The sequence below is a fragment of the Zingiber officinale genome, chromosome 4B (assembly GCF_018446385.1).
Source record: "Zingiber officinale cultivar Zhangliang chromosome 4B, Zo_v1.1, whole genome shotgun sequence".
Taxonomy (NCBI): Eukaryota; Viridiplantae; Streptophyta; class Magnoliopsida; order Zingiberales; family Zingiberaceae; genus Zingiber; species Zingiber officinale.
This window is the reverse complement of record NC_055993.1, coordinates 45,452,737-45,472,337: the sequence shown is the minus strand read 5'-3', so window position 1 is coordinate 45,472,337 and position 19,601 is coordinate 45,452,737. Positions and strand designations below refer to the sequence as shown.

The following is a 19,601-nucleotide window of genomic DNA, read 5'->3' as shown; positions in this document are numbered from 1 at the left end:
AATTTCTCCTCTAGGTCCCTGTCATAGCCTCAATGAAGCCTCAAATCCTCCATATAAAGTCCATCTTGGTGTCCAAGAGAGGGCCGGCCCAAGGCTTGGTGACCAAGCCAAAGGTCGGCCACCATCTTCTCTTAAGGGGTCGGGCCCTTGCTTGGTGCCCAAGCAAGAGGGGGTCGGCCACATTAATTCAAAGTTGAGGGGGTGTTTTGAATTTTTAAAATCTTCTCTTTGCAGAAAACTACAAGTTTTTAAAGAGAGGTTTTAAAATTAAAAACTTTCCTTATTTGAATTATGTCACATGGTTTAAAAGAGAGTTTTAAAAGTTTCAAAAACTTTACTTATTTAAGCATCCTCATGGTTTTTTAAAAGAGAGTTTTGAATTTAAAACTTCCCTTTTTGTAACTGTCACGCCCCAGAGGAGTCTCTGTCCGAAAAATTTCGGCAGCATCTCCCCTGTACGGCGGACAATCTGAAACTTTTCTACAAGCACTATATACCTCAGCCACATGCGGATGGAATAATAACAATAAAAGAAAATAAACACCACGCAGTTAATATCAAATTCAGCCTCTGGCTGACACAACCACGCAGTTAAAAATAAAGCAGCCCACCAAAACCAAAACACAAAACTGCTAGCCGGCTAGACTTACACAACCAATAACATAAACACAAAATACCACATAACCACGTCAACACTCCAAAAAATAAACCAGAGCACAGAGCTAAACAAACTGATACATAAAACAAACAAAACATACGTGAACCGATAAGTCTTCTGATGTGACGTGGGGACCAGCAGACAGGATGCTCCAAGCGACACCATAAATAACCTGGTACCTGAAAAAGATAGTGTCAACGGGGGTGAGTTCAACAACTCAGCGAATACCAATGGACATGAGTAGTAAGATATATCTAACAGCAACAAACATGGAATACAGCTTCCTAATTATATATATAGGGAATATGGAAAACTGAAAGGTAACTGAGGAAGCTGTACTCACCAGGAACTCCTATCCAGATAAAAGGGTCATCAAACCGAAAGTGTCAATAATCCTGTATGCAGGTCAAAGGTATGCATCCAACCAAAATGCAGCAACCAAATGCAACAAACACAATCACAATAATATAAATACATCAATGCATATGATGCTAATGATGCGTCCTGGTCACCCCTGACGCCAGTCTATCATCTCACACACAAATGGTGAGACCGAGTGGGTAGGGTTGTGACAACCGTGCACTCTGTCGTCACTACTCCTGATGAGTGACCGAGCGGACGGGATGCTGTCGGAGTACTCCTGTCCTGTGACCCCAAATCATAAATGGGGGAGCTCAATGCTCTCAACTCCCGGTACACAATGACGGGGAGGTATCTCTGCCGGCTACCACGCTGAGTCACCTGACCAACGGAGCCAAACAGAGTCCACCGTCTGCCGGCTACTACGCTGCTACACTAAATGCCAGCAGAGCCAAACAGAGCGGAACTGACTGCCGGCTACCACGCTGGGTCATATGACCAACGGAGCCAAACAGCAGAACCGCCACACACCTGCCTGATATACCACTAATCCATGAGTGGTGGTGTGTGCAGTACATGTAACTGACGATGTGCTCAACCATAGTGGAGCCGACAATCGCGCAGCATGCAATCATGATGCATGACACTAAGCATAGTCATAAACTGATCAACATAACCATACCCATATATGTATAATATGGGTACCACAGTATCAGTGAGTCAAATCCACGAATCTAGGGTATACAGATCCTCTATGGTATAACAACCTAGATCCTAAACATATCCTCCTTCCATAACATATGTACCATCAATATACACAGATCAAAGAATCAGAGTCTAGGTACACGAATCATATATGATATACAAATAGAGGTACACAAGTCAGGTATGGTATAAAAACCTAGGTATCAGATAATCTAGATACACCTGCCAGAAATAAAATCCAGAACCTAGTCCTAACCTCAGTAGAGCATGGTATGTCACTCTAGAAACTAAGGTACTCATGGCAATAAGATACTCATGGTAATAAATCACGAGATATAAGCACGGATACATAACAAGCGACAAACCCAACATGCTATGGATATCAAACAGTGACATACCAAAGACAAACATGTTCATTGTTTGCAGCTATAAAGTACTATGCATATCCAAATGACGATATCATAACAGATAAGTCAAGAGGTACCCGCCTCCAATAGAAGGGTCCAATCCGATCCAAATCCGACGTCGAGATGCTCGTCTCGAATCACAGTCCTGTAACAACATGATATAATCAATCCACTATACTATAATTTAGATAACCAACTCAATTCCAATGATTATATCATTCATAAACTCTTCTATTTATCACGGTGTCAATTTAATTAACAATCCCTCATAACAAATCATGATACTAATCCCATAATCCTATAAATGATCATGTAACCTTCTACATCAAACCAATCAATAAGATTTCCATCATAAATCCACAACAACCAAACATCATCGTCTACAACTAACCAAACCACCACATCTGATAATCCAACTAACAATCATTCATCCTATCCACATCACACTACTCACATCCAAATGTAGACAAGAATTAAACTTCAAAACTCACCTCAAACCAGATGAATTGTTGTTGACCCACAATTGAAGAGATGAAACTGTATGCTGCTGGAAACTCAGCCAAAACCATAGTAAACCTGCTGCACCTTTCCATTCAAACATCCCAAATCAATATCCATAGAACCACAACCAAGAATTCAACTCTAATTCTTGATTCATAACATTTAACTAACAACTTACCTCCTTTAAATCCTCAGCTGATGATACGCTGCTGGAGAAGGTTGCTGCCGGAAAAGATGACTTGTACAAACTCTAGCAGCAATCCTCGACCCCATAAGAATTGCCACAACTAACTTCCTGCAACCCAACACAATGCTGCTCATGGCAGGACAAGAATTAGAGCACAAAATCAAAAAAACAAACCCTAAACCCTCACCTTCAATCCCACTGCTGGATAATGTGGCCGAAACAACCTGACATTGCTGTCCTCCAACCTAAAATACCTCAGATCAGTACAGAGCAAAGTTCTGGCACGTACCCAAGTATACATCAAAGGGATACCATCTCCAAGTGGACCAAAGAAGACAAAGCCAACGGCGGATCGTTGGCTAGGGCTCGGAAATGTGCAGAGGTGCGACGGGTCGTGAGGACAGGGAGGAGAGGGAGTCAGGTGTCGGCCTGGCCTAGGGCAGAGGAAGCCGCGACACTGTGGTTGGCGATGCCGTCAGGTGGAGAAGTCGCGACTGGGGAAATGGCTAGGGCTCAGACGGCGACGGGCAGAAAAGGATGAGGGAAAGACAAAAATCTTCGAGCATCGGTAGGGAAGGAGAAGAAAGGGAAATAGGAGAAGGCGTTGCGCGCCGCGTGAGGGAGAAGGAAGAGGAAGGGGAATCGGCCTCGGGGGTAAGGGAAAAGGGAAGAGTTCGGCGCCGAGAGGAAAGGGAAGCGGCGTCGGGTTAGGGGAAGAATCGGGCGAGTGAGGAGAGAAAATAAAGAAAAAGAAAAAGAAAATAAAAAGGAAAAGAAAATAAAACTTTTCCTCATTAAAACAGGGTAGCCTAAACAGGCTTTCCCGGGCTCCAATTTTATCCCCGTTAACTCGTCCGTACGAGCTCCGAAAAATTCCCGAAAAATCTCCAAAAATCCCGGAAAATTCCCTTATTAATATTGCCTATTTTCGGTATTTTACATTCTCCCCCACTAATAAAAATTTGGTCCCCAAATTTCATTATCTACCATCAGCAAGTACTAACAACAGATATAAAATATAAATGCTGAATGGTAAATAAATCACATACCTAAAGTGAAAAGATGGGGGTATCGAGCTCAGATAGTATCCTCGAGCTCCCAAGTAGCCTCCTCATCCGAATGATGCTGCCATCCGACTTTAACCAGTCGGATAGTCTTGTTCCGCAACTGACGCTCTTCCCGGTCTAGAATCTGTACCGGAACCTCCTCATAAGTAACGTCAGGCTGAACTGGAACTGAGATATCTGTCAGCACATGCGTCGGGTCAGGTACGTATCTCCTCAGCATAGATACGTGGAATACATCGTGGACTCCTGCCAGGGACGGTGGTAGTGCCAACCGGTAAGCTACCACTCCAACCCTTTCCAAGATCTGGAAAGGTCCAATGTATCGCAGAGTTAACTTACCTCTGAGGCCAATCTCTTCACCCCTTTCGTGGGTGAAACTCGCAGAAACACATGGTCGCAAAATGGAGAACTCTAAGAGTCTAAGTCTCCGATCAGCATAACTCTTCTGGCGATCCTGTGCCTCCAACATTCTCCGTCAGATAGTACGGACCAACTCTGCGTCATGCTGAGCTCTTAAAGGTCCCAACAACTGGGCCTCCCCAACCTCATCCCAGAGGATGGGTGTCCAAACAAGGCCTACTATATAACGCTTCAAACAACGTCATCCGGATAGCCAAAAGAAAGCTGTCGTTGTAGGCGAACTCTACAAATGGCAGATGGTCCTCCCAACTGCCTCCAAAATCCAACACACACAATCTCAGCAAATCCTCTAGAGTCTGAAAGGTCCGCTCTGACTGTCCATCTGTCTGCGGATAGAAAACTATACTGTAACAGAGCTCAGTGCCTAAAGGCTGCTGTAGACTCTGCCAGAAATGAGACGTGAACCGAAGGTCTCTATTCGAAATAATAGTCAACAGAACATCACGTGATCTGATGATCTCCCGGCAAAATAGATCTACCAATCGATCCAGGAAATCAATCTTTCGGATCGCTAACGAGTGCACGGATTTGGTTAATTGATCAACGATTACCCAAATTGCGTCATAACCTCGTCGTGTCCTCGGCAAACCCACCACAAAGTCCATGGTAATAGGTTCCCATTTCCACTCAAGAGTAGGAATCCGCCGAAATAATCCGGCAGGTCTCTAGTGCTCAGCCTTCACCTGCTGACAGACAAGACATCTAGCTACAAATTCCACGATATCTTTCTTCATACCGTTCCACCAGTAGGAACACCTCAAATCTTGGTGCATACGGGTACCGCTTGGGTGGACAGCAAAGCATAAGCGATGAGCCTCCGGAAGTAACTCCTATAAGACCGGATGAGACTGAAGTACGCATAATCTGCCTCGGAAGTGTATAACACCCTCCTCGTCTCGTGTGAACTCGGTCTGCTGCTCGGAAACTATCCGGCTGCAAATAAACTATAAATACTGATCAGCAGCCTAGGGCTCTCTGATCCTGTTCTGATCGACGACTGAGCAACCCTGGTAACAATAATACCCTGCTCTGTCTGTCCCTTCTCCTCAAGGTCTAACTCGGAGAAGCCCTAAATCAAGCCTGTGACCACAACTCCGTGGCAAGCTAAAGTCCCTTTAGACTTCCGTCTAAGTACAACGACAACCACATTAGCTTTTCCCCAAATGATGGCTAATGGTACAATCAAAATCCTTCAGGAACTTCATCCACCTCCTCTGTCTGAGATTAGGTTCCTTCTAAGTAAAACAGATATTTGAGACTCTTATGGTCAGTGAGAATCTCAAATGTAACGTCATATAAATAATATCGCCAAATCTTCATGGCAAAAATAATGGCGACTAGCTCCAGATCATGTACAGGGTAGTTCTTCTCATGCTTCTTCAACCGACGAGAAGCATAGGAGACTACTCTATCATGCTGCATCAAAACAGCGTCCAAACCCGGTAGAGATGCGTCGGTATAGAGCACGAATTCGTCCTCTCCAGAAGGTACAACCAAAAATCGGAGCCGACACTAAACTCCGCTTCAGCTCCTATAAGCTGGTCTTGCAAACCTCAGTTCAAGTGAACTTCACACCTTTCCTGATCAGGCGTGTAAGTAGCATAGCAATCCGTGAGAAACCCTCAACGTATCTCCGGAAATATCGAGCCAAACAAAGGAAGTTGCGAGCCTCTTATATCGACTCCGTCTACTCCCAACGATAACAACCTCGATCTCCTGTGGAACCACGGTATACTCCTACTGGTGACCGTGTGTCCAAATCATCATCACATAAGACAATCCAAATAAGCACTACTGATCCTCACATATAGATGTTCTCGTCGAAACATCTCTAGATCTAAGCAAAGGTGGTGTACGTGACTCACCGCGGATCCGAAATAGATCACAACATCGTCAACAAAGACAATGGAAACCGATCCAAACATTCTAGGGATACCCAAATCATCGAGTCCATAATAACATCTAGGGCACCGCAAGTACTAATGGTAAAACCAAGACACATAATGTCCGTATCACAGACATTCCTAACAATAAGATCCCCAACAATAAACAGATCTGATCACCAACGATATATAATCAACAAAGAATAGAACCTCCAGTGTGAGAGCAATGCTCTATCACACGAAATACCACATATGTGGGAGCAACGCTCTACCACAAGAAATCCTCCATATGTGGGAGCAACGCTCCACCACAAATAATCCAAAATATGTATCCACAATAAATATGGGAGAAATGCTCCGCTACAAACAATCCGCAATATGTAGGAGCAACGCTCCACTACAAAACAATCCCTAAATATGTGGAAATCCAGAATATGTGGAAACTACGCTCTACCACAAACGATCCATAACATGTGGGAGCTACGCTCTACCACAACAATACATAAGGGCCTAAAGCACCTAACTATCTAGCTAGAGATTGCACGAGATCTCTCTACCACAGATCACTGTGGGTAGCCTAGGGTATAACCACCCAGTAAGCAAATCAAATCCATAGTCAACTCTATCATCATCCTAGTGGACCGGTCACCCACTAATAGGAGAATAAATTGATAGGGTAATACAACTAATAACATAATGTAGACACTTACACTCTACATTCAACATAAGTAGAATCATCATGATACTACCAACAATGCACCTGGCACACGTGCACACACAACATAGGTATGATCGACATACACAACATAGGTATGATCGACATAATCATCCAATTAATACACACCAAACACACTCATAGCACAGGTATAAATCAGTGTAATACCTCCAACATTACCTACCGAACTCGTGTGTATATATCAACATAGATATAATCGACAATACACTTCAAACAATCTCACATGGTATATATACACCTATGCCAAAAGTTTAATCAACGTAATACTTCCAAACAAGCCTAATAGACACAAGTGCATCCACAAATCAAATATAATCAATAAGATACCTCAAATATTACACCGACACATCTGCATCTAACATAACACCGATTTAATCAACATGATACCTTCTATAATACAATCAGCATAAGCTCAATGATGCAATCGGCCAGTCTACCACAGGACTCCTACAACACATAATAATCATATCTACACACCACATAAATATGCATAATCAACATATTTTAAATCCAATCTACCACACAAACCCTATGTCACCTTCTAAGTTATCCAATTAGGTACATACAGTCTAAAATTAAAGTACTCATGGAATAGGATAAATCAATCCTCTAAAGACTGACCAAACCAACAACGACATACGGCTAATTCAGTCTTTTCCCACGTTAATAACAGTCATGTACTCCAATGTGCTCATAATATCCAACTAAGCACGAAACAACCCAAAGATCAGCATCTCCATAAAATAGGGTATGATTGTCCTCTACTGATCGGTCCAACAAAACTAAATCGGTCACCTATCAACTGATCAAGATTACATTAATCCTCCATAAGCATTTAAGGTAAATACATTCACGACCACTAAATCAACATGTGTAAATCAGTTTTCTATTGACCGATCTAACCAGAGTACATTAATCATCTACCGACGAAAACTAATTAAAGTATATCTGTATTCTACTGGCTGGGTCATCTAGAATATATAATTACTAGTCACTACCTAGCTACTAATAGCAGAGGCTGGTATGTGCCTTAATCTACTAATCAACTAGTAGTAATAGAAGCTAATACTACTAATGGTGTGATATGAAAAATCAGCAGAGACCTGTAATCCTTGATCTCTATTCCGGTCTACCATGATCAGTGGTTTACCTAACACATAAAATATATGATATATCAACTAGACAGGTACCAATAAATAATGCTAATACAGATCATAAACCGTAATAGTGAACAGGGCATATTCTAACAAAAAGGTAGGACAACAGTATACAAACATACCTCCTATAGCTTGGAGATGTCCTGCTGCCGCCAGGTCCCGAAAAGTCACATCGAGAAAATCAAAACACGAAATCCGAAATACAGGGAAAATAAGACTCGTAAGTCAATCTCTGATACCAAATAAATTGGTATCAGATAAATCTCGAAAATCCAAAACACATAGCAAGTATCGTATACCTGCTCTGATACCACTAAATTGTCACGCCCCAGAGGAGTCTCTGTCCGAAGAAATTTCGGCAGCATCTCCCCTGTACGGCGGGCAATCTGAAACTTTTCTACAAGCACTATATACCTCAGCCACATGCGGCTGGAATAATAACAATAAAAGAAAACAAACACCACGTAGTTAATATCAAATTCAGCCTATGGCTGACACAACCACGCAGTTAAAAATAAAGCAGCCCACTCGGCTGTACCAAAACCAAAACACAAAACTGCTAGCCGGCTAGACTTACACAACCAATAACATAAACACAAAATACCACATAACCACGTCAACACTCCAAAAAATAAACCAGAGTACAGAGCTAAACAAACTGATACATAAAACAAACAAAACATACGTGAACCGATAAGTCTTCTGATGTGACGTGGGGATCAGCAGACAGGATGCTCCAAGCGACACCATAAATAACCTGGTACCTGAAAAAGATAGTGTCAACGGGGGTGAGTTCAACAACTCAGCGAATACCAATGGACATGAGTAGTAAGATATATCTAACAACAACAAACATGGAATACAGCTTCCTAATTATATATATAGGGAATATGGAAAACTGAAAGGTAACTGAGGAAGCTGTACTCACCAGGAACTCCTATCCAGATAAAAGGGTCATCAAACCGAAAGTGTCAATAATCCTGTATGCAGGTCAAAGGTATGCATCCAACCAAAATGCAGCAACCAAATGCAACAAACACAATCACAATAATATAAAATACATCAATGCATATGATGCTAATGATGCGTCCTGGTCACCCCTGACGCCAGTCAGTCATCTCACACACAAATGGTGAGACCGAGTGGGTAGGGCTGTGACAACCGTGCACTCTGTCGTCACTACTCCTGATGAGTGACCGAGTGGACGGGATGCTGTCGGAGTACTCCTGTCCTGTGACCCCAAATCATAAATGGGGGAGCTCAATGCTCTCAACTCCCGGTACACAATGACGGGGAGGTATCTCTGCCGGCTACCACGCTGAGTCACCTGACCAACGGAGCCAAACAGAGTCCACCGTCTGCCGGCTACTACGCTGCTACACTAAATGCCAGCGGAGCCAAACAGAGCGGAACTGACTGCCGGCTACCACGCTGGGTCATATGACCAACGGAGCCAAACAGCAGAACCGCCACACACCTGCCTGATATACCACTAATCCATGAGTGGTGGTGTGTGCAGTACATGTAACTGACGATGTGCTCAACCATAGTGGAGCCGACAATCGCGCAGCATGCAATCATGATGCATGACACTAAGCATAGTCATAAACTGATCAACATAACCATACCCATATATGTATAATATGGGTACCACAGTATCAGTGAGTCAAATCCACGAATCTAGGGTATACAGATCCTCTATGGTATAACAACTTAGATCCTAAACATATCCTCCTTCCATAACATATGTACCATCAATATACACAGATCAAAGAATCAGAGTCTAGGTACACGAATCATATATGATATACAAATAGAGGTACACAAGTCAGGTATGGTATAAAAACCTAGGTATCAGATAATCTAGATACACCTGCCAGAAATAAAATCTAGAACCTAGTCCTAACCTCAGTAGAGCATGGTATGTCACTCTAGAAACTAAGGTACTCATGGCAATAAGATACTCATGGTAATAAATCACGAGATATAAGCACGGATACATAACAAGCGACAAACCCAACATGCTATGGATATCAAACAGTGGCATACCAAAGACAAACATGTTCATTGTTTGCAGCTATAAAGTACTATGCATATCCAAATGACGATATCATAACAGATAAGTCAAGAGGTACCCGCCTCCAATAGAAGGGTCCAATCCGATCCAAATCCGACGTCGAGATGCTCGTCTCGAATCACAGTCCTGTAACAACATGATATAATCAATCCACTATACTATAATTTAGATAACCAACTCAATTCCAATGATTATATCATTCATAAACTCTTCTATTTATCACGGTGTCAATTTAATTAACAATCCCTCATAACAAATCATGATACTAATCCCATAATCCTATAAATGATCATGTAACCTTCTACATCAAACCAATCAATAAGATTTCCATCATAAATCCACAACAACCAAACATCATCGTCTACAACTAACCAAACCACCACATCTGATAATCCAACTAACAATCATTCATCCTATCCACATCACACTACTCACATCCAAATGTAGACAAGAATTAAACTTCAAAACTCACCTCAAACCAGATGAATTGTTGTTGACCCACAATTGAAGAGATGAAACTGTATGCTGCTGGAAACTCGGCCAAAACCATAGTAAACCTGCTGCACCTTTCCATTCAAACATCCCAAATCAATATCCATAGAACCACAACCAAGAATTCAACTCTAATTCTTGATTCATAACATTTAACTAACAACTTACCTCCTTTAAATCCTCAGCTGATGATACGCTGCTGGAGAAGGTTGCTACCGGAAAAGATGACTTGTACAAACTCTAGCAGCAATCCTCGACCCCATAAGAATTGCCACAACTAACTTCCTGCAACCCAACACAATGCTGCTCATGGCAGGACAAGAATTAGAGCACAAAATCGAAAAACCAAACCCTAAACCCTCACCTTCAATCCCACTGCCGAATCACTGCTGGATAATGTGGCCGAAACAACCTGACATTGCTGTCCTCCAACCTAAAATACCTCAGATCAGTACAGAGCAAAGTTCTGGCACGTACCCAAGTATACATCAAAGGGATACCATCTCCAAGTGGACCAATGAAGACAAAGCCAACGGCGGATCGTTGGCTAGGGCTCGGAAATGTGCAGAGGTGCGACGGGTCGTGAGGACAGGGAGGAGAGGGAGTCAGGTGTCGGCCTGGCCTAGGGCAGAGGAAGCCGCGACACTGTGGTTGGCGATGCCGTCAGGTGGAGAAGTCGCGACTGGGGAAATGGCTAGGGCTCAGACGGCGACGGGCAGAAAAGGATGAGGGAAAACCAAAAATCTTAGAGCATCGGTAGGGAAGGAGAAGAAAGGGAAATAGGAGAAGGCGTTGCGCGCCTCGTGAGGGAGAAGGAAGAGGAAGGGGAATCGGCCTCGGGGGTAAGGGAAAAGGGAAGAGTTCGGCGCCGAGAGGAAAGGGAAGCGGCGTCGGGTTAGGGGAAGAATCGGGCAAGTGAGGTGAGAAAATAAAGAAAAAGAAAAAGAAAAGAAAAAGGAAAAGAAAATAAAACTTTTCCTCATTAAAACAGGGTAGCCTAAACAGGCTTTCCCGGGCTCCAATTTTATCCCCGTTAATTCGTCCGTACGAGCTCCGAAAAATTTCCGAAAAATCTCCAAAAATCCCGAATAATTCCCTTATTAATATTCGCCTATTTTCGGTATTTTACAGTAACCATGTTAAAAAAGGAAATATTTAGAAGAGAAGTTTTAAATTTTAAAACATAGTTTTAATTTTTAAAACTTTCCTTTTTTAACTTCCACTTTAGGAAATTAAAAGAGAGCTTATAAAATTTTATAAAAAATATTTTTTCTCCTCATTGATGATGTGGCCAGCCACCCTTGCTTGGTGCCCAAGCAAGGGGCCGCCGGCCAATCAAGCCAACCAATCATAGATTAGTGATTGAATCAATCAAGAGGAAAGAAAAGGAAAACTAAAAAGGGAAAAGGAAAAACAAGAGGAAGATTTTAATTTTTGTAAAAAGTCTTTCCTTATTTTCCTTGGGCAAGTAATATAAAAGAAGGGGAGGGAAGGCCTCATGAGACAACAATTCTTATTCTCTTGGTGGAGCTCCTCATTGCGGCCGTCCCCTCTCTTCTCTCCTTTCCCCTTGCTGTCTTTTCCTTGGTGGTGGTGGTGGCCAAATACTAGAAGGAGGAAGAAGAGGTTTTGGGTGGTGTTCATCTTGGAGGATCGTCGCCCACACAACGTTCAAGGCGAGGCGAGAAATACGACAGAAGATCTCGAGGTTATTAACTTACAAAGAAGAGGTATAACTAGTAATTTTCTTCCGTATCATGCTAGTTATTTTCTTTGTAAGAATTCCAAACACAAGAGGTAATAAATTCTAGTTTTCGAATTTGTTATTCGAGTTTGTGTTTTTTTTATTTTTCGAATTTGTGATTTGATTGTTCCTTTTGGTTAAACCTAGAGTTATATAAGGAAATTAAATATTAGCTTTCCTTAAAAGGCTTTGTTTAGGCGGTGGTGGATGCTCCCATAGCCAAAAAGGCCATGTGCCTCGCCATGCAGTCCTAGAAGCCAATTTTGAAAATTAATATTTAGTTGAATTTATAACATATGTGAATTTGGATCAATAGTGTTAAGTTCCGCTTGCGATCCAAGTCTAAACCATTAAGAACAAAAAAGTTAAATTTGGAATCAATAATGTTAAGTTCCGTTTGCGATTCGTAATTTAACTTCTAAAGAACATAATAGGTTGTTTAGGAAAGGTTCGACACTTGTACAAAATTTTTGTATAGAGGAACCGATACAATCTTCCTAGGACCAACCAACACAAACATGTGTAAAAGAATCACATCTAAGTATTGTAAAAAGAATACTTAGGTATAGTAAAGGAACTTTAAATATAGAAATTTGGTATCCTAAAACCACTAGTTTTGACCTAGTAGAATATTCTAACTCAGATTATGCTGGATGTAAATTAGATAAAAAAGTACAAGTGATAGCTGTCAATTATTAGGTTCGAGTCTAGTCAACTAGTACAGTAGAAAGTAATACTATGTTGCATTAGCCATTACTAAAACTAAATACATAACTTTGAGGGAATTTGTAGCTCAATTGTTATAGATAATGCATACGCATGCATAAGGACTTTCAGCTAAACTATACCAATACAAAAGTTCTAATTGATAATATTAGTTCTATTAGCCTAACAAAAAATTTAATACAACATTCTAGAACTAAATATATAAATGTAAAGCACCACTTTATAAAGAATCATATTGCTAGGGGTGATATTGTTCTTAACTATATTGAGTCCAAGTATAACCTAGAAGACATTTTTACCAAACGCTTACCTAAATCTAAGTTTAGGATACTCAGAAGACAATTAGGGATGTGCTCAATAAAATAGAAAATAAATATTTTAAAATTCAATTTGGTTTTCAAAAACTGTATCCTATCATTTTCAAAACTTATATCTTTCAAAAGTTATGTTTCTTTCAAACTTCTAGGTTGAAAACTGAAATTATTTATTTATTTAATAAAAATTTCAATTTTTTAGTGGTTTTTAAAAATTGGACATAGCCTAGATTTTTTTTCCTAGAATGTATGATCCTATAGTATTAGGCAGCCAACATCTCACAAACACGATAGGGTTACTTTACTAGTGTATTGAAAACACTTAGAATGATGTGAAATGTTTAAGGTTTTGGCTAAATTTTTAGATGTTTATATCAGTACATCAACATAAAGTCTGAGCAAAAAAATACCAAGTAATATTGATCAAGTTAAATAATCCTTCATAGTAAACTTAACTGGTTATCTTACTTAACTCGATTAACTAAGTAAAAAATACTATCTTCTTGTTGTTAACTAGTAACTAAAAGTTAAATATTTATTTTAAGAAAAATAGATTATTATTTTAAATATTATTTAACAAAAATTACTTTTACTTTGCATGCTTCGATTATAAGGGAATCATTCTTTATTTGCTCAGAAATCTTACTTATTTATTCTCTTACTTAGAAAATTCAATATCTTTACCAAATTGCCTTAGTAGTTTGTAAAACTTCCTTAAATAAGTTTTTTTCGAAGCATCTTTTTCTCACTTTATTGAAAATTTGTAACAATGTTTATTCTCAAATTTTAGAAAAGTGAGTAATTTTTTAAACATTCTTCAAAAACTTAAGAAAAAATTTCTAGCGTTTCAAAACTAAGTATTTTAAATTAAATATATGTTAAATCTTTTGAAAACATACCACATTACAATATGTCCGACATTCAATTTTTTTTTTTACAATCACATTCTTTCTTCCTAAAATCTTTTAATATATGTCAAGGGAGGAGAGAAATCTTAAAAGTTAATATTTTTCAAAATACATAATTTTTCAAATGAATAGATTTTTAAAATATGCATGCTTTCAAAATCAATGTTAAATTAAAGGGAGCTAAGTTGAAAAATCCTTACTTTGAAACTTTAAAAGTTTTTAACACTTGAAAAACTCAAACTTCTTATTATCTTAAGAGTTTTCTTTTTGTGTTAAATTTTTTAGTGCTATGATTTACTTAACTTTAAATCAGGCTATCATAAATCAAAAAGAGAGATATTATTTGTGTTGAAAGTACTAGCTAATCGAACCTAATTTTGATAATGACAAAGAGTTCAAAGTTAAGCTGTGTTATTTTTTAATGAGCTTACATGAGTATGTAGGCAAGTCCTAGTTGAGACTAGGTAAAGAAGTCCTAGTCAAAGAATTGTGTACGAAGTCTTAGTCAAGGGATTGGGCATGAAGTCTTGGTCGAGTGGACTAGGCAAAAGACTTCGCAATTAGAGGACATCGGGTGGAAGTCTTGGGGATCACAGACACAGGGAAGTACAGGCGGGTCAAGGATCGGACGTCTAATAGAAGTCCCAGAGGTCAAGATTAGATATTGAGCAAAAGTCCAAATAGGTGTTTAGCAAAGATAAACTCTCTTGAGAGTAGTAGGTGATGATGCATTTCTCGTTGAGGCAACAGTAGGCATCGGTCTGATTTAGGGTTTTATGGGAAATATGAAAATTAGGCTCGGATAGTCTTAAACTGTCAAATAATATTATTTTATATTATTCTATTTTTTTTTGTACTAACTTTTTAATGCAAAAAATATAAAGCCAGGAAGTGCTGATCTTGCCGCTTGGATAGATCTAAGCGCCTTAAGCTGATACAAGCACCTTAAGTTGATACAGGCGCCTGAAAAGTATTCAGACGCCTCTATCATCTTGGTGCGTGGTAGAGAGAGGTGAGGTGACATCTTCTGGTTAGTCAATGCACGTCATATCCAAGTGCTTCAAAGGAATTATGATGCTTGGAACGAGATAGAGTCAACTAGGAGGAGCTCCACTCAGTGCTCTCCACGTTAGCAATCGAGGCACCTCAAAGGGATAGAGGCGCTTGGAAGTGGATAAACTGTGACAAGCTTGGATGAGATCAGCTCTGATCTAGGTGCCTCAATGGCATAAAGTGTCCTGGATTGATCTATATAAGAAGGTCTCAAACAGTGACTTCAACACATCTTTTATACGATCAAATGAGCTTCATGCTACTTCGAACTAAAACTACGATGCTGCAACACTGCTCCGACAACTACGCCTAATTCCAAATTTTCTAATTGTTGGTATATTTTATTTTTGAAAAAATTGTATCTTCATATTCAAGCTTTGTAATATTTGAATTGATAGTGAATTGCTCAATGAAAGCGATCAACGATCGTGGGTGTTAGAGTAGGAATCGTCATAGGATCTGAACAAAGTAAAACTAATTATGTTAGGATTGTTTCCATTACTGTTTTAATTTTGCTGCATTATTCTCTTTAAGTTTTATGAAAAATATGAAAAAAACCACGAGCACTATTCGCCCCCCTCTCTCTAGCGCGCTTTACAATCCTTCATTAGGAACCATGTAAATCGACGCATCATTTTTCACTCTTTATATATATATATATATATTCTGTTGTGACTAATTCTCATAGATCGAACGAACGATGAAATGAAAAGAAAGAAGACGAATCAATATTCACCCCCTCCCCTCTATTGATCGCACCGATCCTATAGATTGGCCATTTAGATGATAAATGCACTTCTTTAAATGGTAAATCAACTTTTTGGGAGATAGATGCATCCCTTCCGGTTGCATTGTAATCAATGTGCTATCATCGTTCATCGACTTAATCATTTTGATTGTTGAATTATCTCTATGGATGTTGGCATACCCTTTTGGACTGGCTTATCAATTCAGATAAAAGAACTAAGGCAAGTTGAAGGTTAACTATTTTTTTCTTATGATGACATTACCACGCTTAAATGCTTAGTACTATTTATTAATAACTATCTTCTTAAATACAATGACCTATGATTCAAAATAAAAACGCTCAAAATTTAAAGCCCTAGAACTTTCAAACCCTTGAAATTCTTTAGAGAGGAGAAGGAGATTGGAGAACTCAAGAGTAAAACTCACAGCTAAGTATTGAGTGATTTGAGTAAAATGAAGAAGAAACTAATTTATAGGGTGAAGGTTTCTTCTTATATACTTTCCTTAGTAAATAATTAATAACTTAATTCATTAATTTATTTGTTATTACTAACGTTACCTCAGAAATGCATTCGCACTCAAGGTATTAGATTAATTAATTATTTTTTCACTCACTTAGTTAAGTAATCAATAACTCATTAATTAATATTTAGTAAAAATATTTGATTAATTTCGTACTGATAAATTTTGCTTACACATAAATTTAAAAAATTAAACATGCATGATTTCTAATCAATTTCAATCATATTTGTCAATATATATACACACACTTAACGTTCATAGTTTCCGTATTTATAAATCTCATTCATAGTCTAGCTAATAATTTTATTTTATCCTATTAGATCAACTCTTTATAACTCGAATAGTCTTAAATATTAAATTTTCATTCACTAAAAGAAATTAATTTCCATAAGACTACTCATGAAATATACGTCTTTATCTTTATTCAACTTATTAGTCGAAACTAATTTTCAATAATATTACTTGCACAATAATAATGGCTGCTATATACATAATATAAAGAATGAGCTAGAATGCAAATCCAAATGAAAGTACTTCCGTAATGGTTCAAATCATAAATACATTGTATATGAAGAAGATTACAGAAAATACTGCAATTATATCTAACAAGATGGTACACTAGAAAGTTATGTTCTTAAAGAGGATAGTAGATACTAGCATGACCGAAAGACTAAGCAAGGAATAGACTAGAGTAACCCTTGTCTTTTCCTGAAGGACGCCTTTGGGCACAAGCTTATCAATAATGGGCAGAAGAATTCCCTCCAACTTCTGATAAGCAATTAACAAGTATTAACTCAGTTAGCATCCTGTAATAACTGCTAGCCAATGTTATAAAACCTTACCTGCCCAAATGGCATTTGGATAAATGAACCAATGATGCCCATACCATCCCTGCAAAATGAAACCAAGTATATTATAATACATATTTATATGAAAGAAGCTATTTGAATTATTAATCAATCTTTATCAAGTTTTTCTCACCTTAAATATACGGACCCTTGACACAGATGAGAAGTAGAGATGGTACAGTTAAGGCCCAAGGGCAACTTATCCTTGTCGAAAGCTGCAAGAGCAGGTTAGATATGCATGCTGAAAATAATTACTTCTGAAGTAAATTTCATGGACATAATTGAAATTTGAAGCACATATACTTGTAGCCCATTTTATGCCAACATTAACTCCATAATCCTCAGTTGGTTGGATGAAAATGATTACTTTGTGGGCGACTATGAAAGCGAACAACATCTGGATCACTTTCTATAACAAATTATAGTCAATTCTTAGTAAAGATATATGTTTAATTAGGATGCTCACTTGAGTTGAAAATTTTTATGTTTACCTTGCAGACCTCCCGTGGTTCAAGAGACAAAGAACCGCAATAGTAGTGCCATTCGTCAGTAACTAACTGGAATAATTCCTTAAAGCTCTTATTTGAAATAGCTGAGTGCAGTTTGATGGCCCTTTCAATGTTGCGGATATCGATTCCTCCTGAGTCCCAAGAAGGCATGTTTGAGCTTGCATTTGGCACAAAAGGTCTACTAAGCTTCGTCTTAGAATTGTGTATGTTTGTCTTTGGAGAACATGGTAAGAAGACTGTGGGAGTTTGGCTGCATGGTCGGGCAATGCTCAAGTTTGGAAGTGAATGCATTGTGGATGGAAGGCAGCAATAAGCCATATCAAGATATGTACAATAAAATTAACGAGGGGGAATTGCTTGGTTGGGTTGTTAAATGTTGGTGCGATTCTGAAGAGAATGGAATTAATTAATGGTGAGATTCTGAAGACAAGAAAAGTATAATATGATCTGAAGTAATGCTCCATACAATATGAGGAAGCTAAGGATCTACTTCAAATTTCTTGAACACCCAATCTAGGTTTCTCTTGATTAGTTTACATTTAGAATCTTTAATCAAAGGCAAAATTTACAGAGAATGACCTTACAATAAAGTCATCGTAGTATCATCCATATTTTAATTATTATTAAAGGACACCTCATCACTTTTAGTATATCTTTATCAAATGTCTCTTTATTCTGTTTACCCAAAAAAAAAAATTGACATGTTTTTTTAAACTATTAACTTTTTATAGTTTGACTATTAGTCAAAAAAAAAAAATCATCCTAATTTCAATGTAAATATATGTTGAATATTCACATTAATTTTTAAATGGTTGACTATTTACTGACTGAGGTTCAAAAGCCTATTTTATTTCAAAATTAGTAAAACTTATGAATTTATCTCAATTGATTTCTATTTATGAAATTTAATTTTAGATTTATTCAAATTTAATAAAAATTTGATTTTATTAAAAAAAATATAGAAATTTTTATCATAGAAAATATTATATATTTAAAAATCAAATTAATATATATTTATATAATCTAAAAAATAATCGGCAAAATTTGAATGCTGTAAATCATTTAGTAAAATTTAATAATTAATCGTACATAGTATTTTACCTTATCGAATCCAAACTTCTTATTAAAATCATTTTTTAAATATTTTTTTTTTCATAAAAACATAAAATAAGCAAACATATTTTTTTTGTTTTTAATGTTTTCTAATAATATAGTGTTATTTCAAATATAGAGAAGTAAAAGAGGGACAAAGTAGAGGCAAGGTGTCTTTTAATTTCGGGATCCGATCACAGTTTTGAATTAACAGTTTGACAGTTCGATGATTTAAAATCGTCGGTTCGAGGGTACTTGATAGGTTAACCCTTAATTTTAAAGGTCTAAGATAGTTATGATTCACGGTACAATTCATAGTTCACTATGATTCAAAATTATTATTTTTTTAAATTAAATATTTATAAATTTATAATAAAAGATAAAAAAAATGACTCGCATTTATTTAAGTTGCATAAGTATTCCTTACAATTTTAAAAAAGCATCCTGAACCTTAGAAATATTGTCATCAATACTTTCTCGTATATCGG

General features: G+C 38.1%; 1 protein-coding gene across 1 annotated transcript; it reads right to left on the bottom strand.

Moving 5' to 3' along the window:
* Nucleotides 1–17,169: 17,169 nt before the first annotated feature.
* LOC121977522 lies at nt 17,170–18,347 on the bottom strand. Its single transcript, XM_042530048.1, has 5 exons — nt 18,004–18,347; nt 17,816–17,921; nt 17,646–17,727; nt 17,507–17,555; nt 17,170–17,432 (listed from the first exon to the last, which is right to left on the bottom strand). Exons 1-5 carry the CDS (start codon nt 18,337–18,339, stop codon nt 17,283–17,285), a joined length of 723 nt encoding a protein of 240 aa, XP_042385982.1. The 5' UTR covers nt 18,340–18,347; the 3' UTR covers nt 17,170–17,282.
* Between the last annotated feature and the right edge of the window lie 1,254 nt (nt 18,348–19,601).

What these genes read in the sequence shown, in the direction of transcription:
- LOC121977522 (XM_042530048.1), bottom strand. Translation starts at nt 18,339, where the DNA reads ATGGCTTATTGCTGCCTTCCATCCACAATGCATTCACTTCCAAACTTG. An exon ending in AACCACGGGAGGTCTGCAAG is followed by an intron (nt 17,922 to 18,003) that starts GTAAACATAAAA and finishes AATTTGTTATAG; the next exon opens with AAAGTGATCCAGATGTTGTT. An exon ending in TGGCATAAAATGGGCTACAA is followed by an intron (nt 17,728 to 17,815) that starts GTATATGTGCTT and finishes CTGCTCTTGCAG; the next exon opens with CTTTCGACAAGGATAAGTTG.